Source organism: Olea europaea, unplaced genomic scaffold, assembly GCF_002742605.1.
Source record: "Olea europaea var. sylvestris unplaced genomic scaffold, O_europaea_v1 scaffold2043, whole genome shotgun sequence".
NCBI lineage: Eukaryota > Viridiplantae > Streptophyta > Magnoliopsida > Lamiales > Oleaceae > Olea > Olea europaea.
The window spans coordinates 37471-45597 of NW_019238336.1; the positions used below are offsets into that span (position 1 = coordinate 37471).

At 35.7% G+C, this 8127-nt stretch overlaps 1 protein-coding gene across 2 annotated transcripts; it reads left to right on the forward strand.

Moving 5' to 3' along the window:
- The first annotated feature begins 373 nt into the window (after window positions 1–373).
- Window positions 374–3450, forward strand: LOC111379858. Of its 2 annotated transcripts, XM_023003292.1 has the most exons (3): window positions 374–628; window positions 740–818; window positions 1316–3450. In XM_023003292.1, the coding sequence occupies exon 3, from the start codon at window positions 1808–1810 to the stop codon at window positions 2705–2707; it is 900 nt and encodes a 299-aa protein (XP_022859060.1). In that variant the 5' UTR covers window positions 374–628; window positions 740–818; window positions 1316–1807; the 3' UTR covers window positions 2708–3450. The 2 variants fall into 2 exon arrangements, with proteins under 2 accessions (XP_022859060.1, XP_022859061.1); XM_023003293.1 differs by lacking the exon at window positions 740–818 and having other exon boundaries at window positions 381–628.
- The last annotated feature ends 4677 nt before the right edge of the window (window positions 3451–8127 follow it).

Consider the following 8127-nt stretch of genomic DNA (forward strand, 5'->3'; position numbering starts at 1 on the left):
GGCTCTCATCTCCTGGCGCTAGAGACTAAAGTTCCCGTAGCATTTCCACATTTGAACATCTATCTTAGTAGACATGCTGTGCAATAATGGATTGATTAATGTACAAGAAGATTACCCACAAGATTTAAAAATATCACACGAATCACTTATAGGTGAATAGATCATAGAATCAAGGGATGATAAAAAATATAGGGAAAGACTATACAACAAATGTATAAATTTCAATATTTGCTTATACTCAGTAAAAATAAATATAAAAGCATGTATGTGTGTGTAGAATCATCGACAAACCTGCAATTGGTCCAGGTGGGTCACGTGACAAACCAATTAAAAAGGATTTTTTTATATATATAAAATAGAAAATGATAAAAAAGGAGTAATCAAAAAAACCCTTCCATTTTCCAATTCATTTCTATCCCCATATTCCACTACCAAATTGAAATTCAATGCAAGAAACCGTCCTACTCCTAATTCAATGCCGTCTTTGGGCTCGGCGGCTCCCAATTCCAAACATCGAAGCAAAACATAGCCATTTAGTCCATCCGTGCCGTCGTTGCTGATCGTTCAACTCCCTACGTCGATGATTCTACTACCACAAATGGCTGAAGACAGCAATACACATAGAATTGTAAGGAGATTATTCCTATTATGTGCTGCAATTTATATATGGAATTTGGGATTCAATATTTCTGTTTCTTATTCTTGTAACTGTAACCCTTTTTTTGTGTGCACTGTGCAGCTTCTTCATTATAATATTTTCATTCTTGAAAGCTAATGTTCTTGCACTAGGAGAGGAAGAGAGGAGAGAGAAATGAAAGGTTCTACTTACTTTCCCCGTTTCCCGTTATTTTAGTTCCCATACATTTATTCTTGTTTTAAAGATTTTTGTTTAAGTTCTTAGATGGTTATGGAGGGGAAGGTCCATATGTTGAGAGTTTCTTATACATGCCCATTTCAAGAAATTCAGTTTCCAAAACAAAAAAAAAAACTTACCAACATTATTTTGGCGAAAAAAAGAAGGAAAAATGGAAGCCCATTTGTTCTTTGAGACTTTTAGTTGTTCAAGAAAGTTGTTTCTGTTCGTAAATTGTAATCCAACTTCCACAGAGAGATTTCGATGGCAGAATTACTGAAAAAATTGGCCAATTTCAAGCTTTAATTGAAAATTGGAATTATGGTTGCGTTTGGGACCTTGGGTGTCTTGTTCACTGCTAATTTATGAAAATTATTCACGTCTCCTTATAATTGTGTTGATGATGAGTGATGATACACACTGTCTTCTGCTTTTCGTAAAATCCTTTTTTTTTCCTATTAGTTGAAATATATACGTAGTGCTGCCTGCTCGTGCTGCCCCGCCATTCTATTGTATTGCTACTTGCTTCCAGTCCTCCATTGTTGTTCGCCAGAACGTTAAGGTTAATATAGCGTTCTGATTTTAATTTCCGTCCGATGGCTCCAGTTAATTTATGATTTTAGCGAATTTGTGATTTGTGAATATGTCATTTGTAAATTGTAAATTTGTTGATGGATAATTAATTTGTAATTTGTGTTTGTGAATTGTGATTCGTGAGATTTAGTTGGGGACTACATCAACAATTCAAAATAGATACAACATTACTAATGAGATTGTAATTTATGAAACCGTTAAACTTAGTAACTTAAATCATTATTGATAGAATGATTACTTTTTACTTGAATTGATTCTTTTCATTGCATGTTTGTATTAGTTATGGAAAAGTTCTTTAAACGTAAATCTGTGTTTCCTTGCAATGACTAAAATGTTAATGAAAGAAATGTTCGAGTTAAAATGGAAGGACATGATGTTGGAGATAAAAAAGATGACGAACTTGGGGATGAAATGAATGAAATTGGTGGAACTAATCTTGGAGATGTTCCAATTGAAACAAATATCAGGGATGTTGGGGATGAAAGGCTTGAATTTGATGTTGTACAGCTTTCTTCAGATCCTGGATTGAGGGTTCCAATACAAAATTATGATGCAAATGTTCGAGATGTAATTCGAAGAGCATATGTGCAAAGGGGTCCATGTCAGCCTCGCAGTCATGAATTTTCATCCAAAAAAATGGCTAATAAAGATAGGCGATTTTGTGTTTCTTGGTATAACGAGTATCCTAGTTGGTTGGAATACAGTATAGCAAAATATGCTGTATTTTGCTTATACTGCTATCTTTTTAGCTCAAGTGGTGGGTCATTTGTTAATGGTGGGTTCTCAAATTGGAAAAGAAAAGATATTATTATAAAATGCATTGGGGTACCAAGTAGTGCACACAATCAGGCTCGGGTTCAATATGAATCATTCAAGAATCAAGGACAAAGTATTCAATCGTGTTTCTTCAAGCAATCACATCAAGCTCGAACAGAGTATCAAATTCGTTTGAATGCATCAATTGATTATGTTCGGTTTCTTCTACGACAAGGAATGGCCTTTCGTGGACATGATGAATATGAAGATTCAAACAATCAAGAAAACTTTCTTGGACTATTACATTGGTTATGTGATCATAATGCTAAGGTTGAGGCTGTTACTTTGACGAATGCACCTGAAAATCACAAATTGACATCACCACGAGTTCCAAAAAATATTGTGAGTGCTATTGTTTTTGCAACTCTTAATGTGATTATCAAAGATATGGGGGATAGCTTGTTCTCCGCGCCTAGCTTAAGTATATATAATTTGAGAGGTTAAAGATATGATGGAGCGAGTAATATATTAGGTGAGTAATAGTCTCAAATCACTTATTTTGAAAGAAAACTCAAGTGTTTACTACATTCATTGCTTTGCTCATCAACTTCAACTAGCACTTGTAGCTGTGGCATAAAAACATTCAAAAATTGAAGCTTTCTTCACTTTAGTACACAGATTGGTAATATTGTTGGAGGATCAGCTAAGCATAGTGATCTTATTCGAGAGAAACAAAGACTCAAAATTTTTGAAGCACTTAGTGTCGATGAAATATCAAACGGACGAGGTCTCAACCAAAAAACTACTCTAAGCGTTCTGGTGATACTCGTTGGGGCTCTCATTACTGCTGTTTGATTAACTTGATTCTCATGTTTTCAGCCATCGTTGATGTTGCTAAGGTGATTGCTACTGATACTACAAGTTTTGAGACGAGAGGTTATACAAATATTTTATTGGAAACAATGTTAAAATTCGAATTTACATTTAATCTACATCTCATGAAAAAGATCTTGAGAATTTCAAATGAATTGTTGAAAGCATTACAAAGGAAAGATCAAGATATTGTCAATACTATGAAATTGACGAAATTATGTAAAGTACATATGCAAACCAAGAGGGATGATGGATATGATTATTTTTTTGGAATGATTTGTTCATTTTGAAAAGCTCATGAGATCTATATTCCAAATTAGATGATATGTTCATAACTGTAGGTCGTTCACGACGTGCTACAATGACAAATTTGAATCACTATCGTGTGGAAATGTTTTATGCCATCATTGACACGCAATTTCAAAAATTGAATGATCGTTTTTCTGAGATAAATAGTGACATTACTCTTTTATATTGCGTGTTTGTGTCTAAATAATTCATTTGCTGATTTTGACAAGAACAAATTGATTCGACTATTTGGATAATTATCAAACAGATTTTGAAATATTATCGAACAGATTTTTTGCAAACAAATTGATTCGACTATTTGGATATTATCTCAAAACTTGATGATCAATTAGATACATATTTTCTTGACGTGTGCACTGAGGAAGATTTTAAAAGATTACAAGGCCTTAATGATCTAGCATAAAAATTGTTTGCAAAAAATAAGCATGATGTGTATCCATTAGTTTTCAAGCTTGTGATGTTAATCTTAGTTCTGCCCGTGACTACTACTACAGTCGAGAAAGCATTTTCTGCGATGGCTTCCGTCAAAAATCTCTGTACAATTGAATTGGAGATCAATGGCTAAATAATCATTTGATTGCATATATTGAGAAGGATGTATTTGATAGTATTGAAAATGATGTAATTTATGGAACGTTATCAAAATATGAAAACTCGTAGAGAATAATTGTAATAAAATATAAATTTTTTCGTAACTTCTGAATAAGTTATATTATGCCTCACTAACTTCAAATGTTTGCATTTGCCACTGTATATAATTATTCACATGCAAAGACGTATTCAGTAGCAAATTGACCGTATGTATATCAAAACAATTTGTTTAACAATATTTCAGTTAGTAGAAGAACATAACCTAATTTTTAACGAAAAATGGTACACAGAGTAGCAAATAAGAAATCTTTCCAAAAATCAAAGAAAGTCACTAGTTAAATTTCTTTAGATTAAAATCCTAATTTCCTCAGATTCTATGGTTCTCTCAAGATCCCTAGACAAAGGTAAATTTAAGGGAGGTTTTCAACAATCCTTTTCAAAGATGACTTGAAGTTGAAAAAACTATGAATAAGAGGTTAAGAAACCTGTTACCGAAGCTGCGTTTCAAAGAAATAACCAAGAATACCCAAAAATCCACACCATGCTCAGATCAGAGAACTTCCTTGAAAAATATCAACAAATCATTAAAGATCTAAGGTTTGGAAAAAACCAGAAGAATCACAAAAATGGATCAACTTTCAAATCAAACTTTTGGACTTTGATATCTCTGTTGGTCCCAGATTAAGACTTAACTAGCATCAAGAACACAAAAATGTAAACAAGAAAGTAAAGAACAAAAGAATTTTTCGGCCTTAGGCCACGTAGGTTCAGTAACTACTTTTAATGTTTAATCCTTTTGTTTAGCATCCTTTACGATTACGTTTAAATCCATCAGCATAGCCTCAATAACATGTAAAGTATTGTTCGAACTCTCAAAGACCTTCAAAACAGGTATAAATTACCGACACAGAGAGGACTGTTATCAATTAATAGACCTCGGATTTCATTCAAGAAACTATACTAAAATAATTTGGTAGATGAAATTACCAAGAGCACATGAAGAAGACGGACACGGGAAAGAGAAAGAGGGCTAGGGTTCAGAATAAAACCCTAAACAACCAATGTTTTTATTTATATCAAATAAAGGCATCATCTCACCCAACGACAACTAGCAAATCATGTGATCAATCAGAAAAAACGTCCATTCAGTACTAAAATCGTGATTTCAAAACATGTTTAATATCAATTCTGGAACCTTCAATTAGTTGGGTCAAACGATTGGATCGGATCATCACACAAATTAACAGAGTTTGGGGCTTTAATTGGGCTCAACTTTCAGCAACCTAATTTCTTCACAATAATAAAACAACATAGGCTTGTTGATGAATATCATTTTTTTATAGTAGAAATTACACTACACCCTATGTTTGAAGATTAATATTCTAAAATCAGGTAGAAGGTTTCACTTTTCAAAAATTAGATGTTTTATTTTAATTAATATTTTTATAAAATAAATATTTTTAATTAAATATATATACTTAATACACATTTAATAAACCCCCTAATTATCTCTATCACATTTCTACATTCTCTTTCTATCCCTTAAGATGACATCACTGTCGTCATCACTGTGAAGACGCCACCATCAGAATGACTTGACTGTGAGGACCAAAGCAGCAGCCAACAAGCTCAGATTGTCGCTGAACGTTGACGATTTGAGCTGCTACGTTTCGTTTACAAAGCGCTTTGAGCGCTCCTGATCTTAGTCGTGATGCATAGTTCACCATTGCAATGGCGATGAACTGAGCATCATTGCAGTGGAAACCACTGTGAACTGTGAGCATTGGAGCAGCGGCCAACAAGCATAGATTGTCAATGATCTGAGTCGCGGCCTTTGAATGCCTTTGATATTTGCCGCAATGCTCAATTCGTAGCTACATCTGTGGTGAACTAAGCACTATTGCAGTGGCAAATTGGTGGCGATTTGTATTGTTTCGTGGTGGTTTGTGGTGATTAGGGTGGCTTTTGTAGTAGTTTTTCAGGTGGGTTTGTGGTGGTGCTAGCAGTGTTTAGTGATGGTTTTGCATTACTGTGGTGTGTGGTAATGATTTTGTGCTATCTAGTGATGTGGTCATGGCGGCGATGTTGCTATTGGAGGTGGTGAGGGTCATTCTAGTGAAGACGGGGTGGTTGCGATAGTGGTGGCAATTCAATGGTGGGTTGCGATGGTTGTATTACAGGTGGTGATGGTGGTGGCACAGGCATTGGTTTTGGTTCTGGTATGTCAGAGTGGCAATGGTGGCGATGGTTTGTTGGTGGTTGGGCGATTTTTTTTTTTTAAATTTTTTGGGTGATGATTTTATTGGTATCTGGGCAATAATTGTGGTTTTGCAAGGTCTGGTGATGGTAATGGTGATAGTGATAGTAGTTGTGGTGGTGGTATGCTTGTGATCCACGTAGCCCGATCTATCGACCATAACTGTTACATCAACTCTATTATATATTAATTACATTGATAGGCTTTTGACAAGAGGTCAACCACTCTATAAATTAGGCTGATATTCCTGACACTCATTAACTACGCACGTCACTTCAGTCAACTTTGAAGACATACGTGTCCGACCCTCTTTTGGTTGTAAAGGATTTCGAATAGTAGAGGGTGAATCACTTCGACAGAACTTAGTAGAACGACCTCGGCACTTTATTTGATGGCTTCGAATGTTAGTCTCTTCTACACCAATTCTTGGGTGTTTGCCTTGTGTATGAATGTGAGGTCTCCACGTGGACCCGTATTGATTTGTAACAATAGTCTCCCAAGTCTATGTACGATCATTTATGTGATACATGGAATTTATAATTTCATAATTTCCAAGAAAAGAATTCCATGATGGATGCTAATCGCCTAAGTCTAATTTACCAACATTGATGTGGGAATTAGAATTTATGAGAGGGAGATGACGTTGAAATTTGAGTTTATAATCCCCCAGTTCAGTTGGGGCTTTCAATGGGGATTAGCTGAGGTGCCTTCATAGTAGAGTCGAAGCTCTTAAAGAGGTAGGCCGAGGTACCTTTGTGGAGTAGTGTTGCCGAGGTTATGAGTGTTAGAGAAAGGGGTTGAATAGGGTCAGCATGAGAATATGTGAAGGATCTTGAGGGTTGCTATGTGAACCGAAGCTTTATCCTGTGTGAGACGATTCAGGTAGTTTGAACGTCTTTCATCATTTATAACTACAGATTGCGATGTTGACGTTTGGTCTTCTTGAGGAGGGTTGTGCCCTCAATTTTCAACGTATTCCACCAGTTTTAATCTAGGCCTTGAAGCTGAAACATTGGTTTCATCAAACGGCCTTTAATTTCCTGAGTTTGAACGGTCTAGATCTTAAAGATCTAACGATAAAAAATTCGTGTGTTTGCCTATAAAAGGCTAATCCATTGCCTCGAACATTCATTTACCGGTGCGAATTGCTTTGTCTCGTTTCTTTGCAATATGGCCAAAAATCATACTTGGTGGATTTTGAAGGGAGTTGATGTAAGTGATTGCTTGGTTTTGGACAATGCCATGGAGACTGCAAGTTGGTTGATCCTTGGGTGCAATGTATGAGATGCTTGGATTCGTGAAAATGAAAATGCAGCCTCAGTACAATCTTATTTGAACGCACTGGAACAGTGTTGAAGTGCGGAGGGTCATCTACTGCCTTGAATGAATTATGTTGCAATAGGGTGCGAATCTCATTCGAAGTGCCCTGAGCCGCACTACTTGGATCCATAGGGATTGGTATTAACGCACCTCTCCTAGGCGGCTAGGCTACCTCCTCTGTTAATATTAAATAGGCAGAGTGTATTGTGGCCATATCGTTGAATTTTGACATAATCCGACAGACCTCGTGATTGTAAAGGTTGCGGTATATGGTGGACATCCTTAAAAGGAAGAGGTTCAGTTGTCTCTGTGTATGATATAGTGGTTACATTGTCATTGTTGTTCATCATTTTTTATTTATTTATTGTGAGTGCTTTGTAATGCTTTATAAGTGGCTCCGATTGCCCTTGATTGTAATGCGTTTGTAGCGATGAATAATTTTTTTTAACCTTTTTATACAAATGTGTTCGGACTTCAAATCATTACTGCTTCGTAGTTCGGAATGTTTTGAGAGGATCGTGCGCTTGCAGTAGTCCTATTTCTTATTCTTTTGGAGGCAACTTCTGTGCCTTTT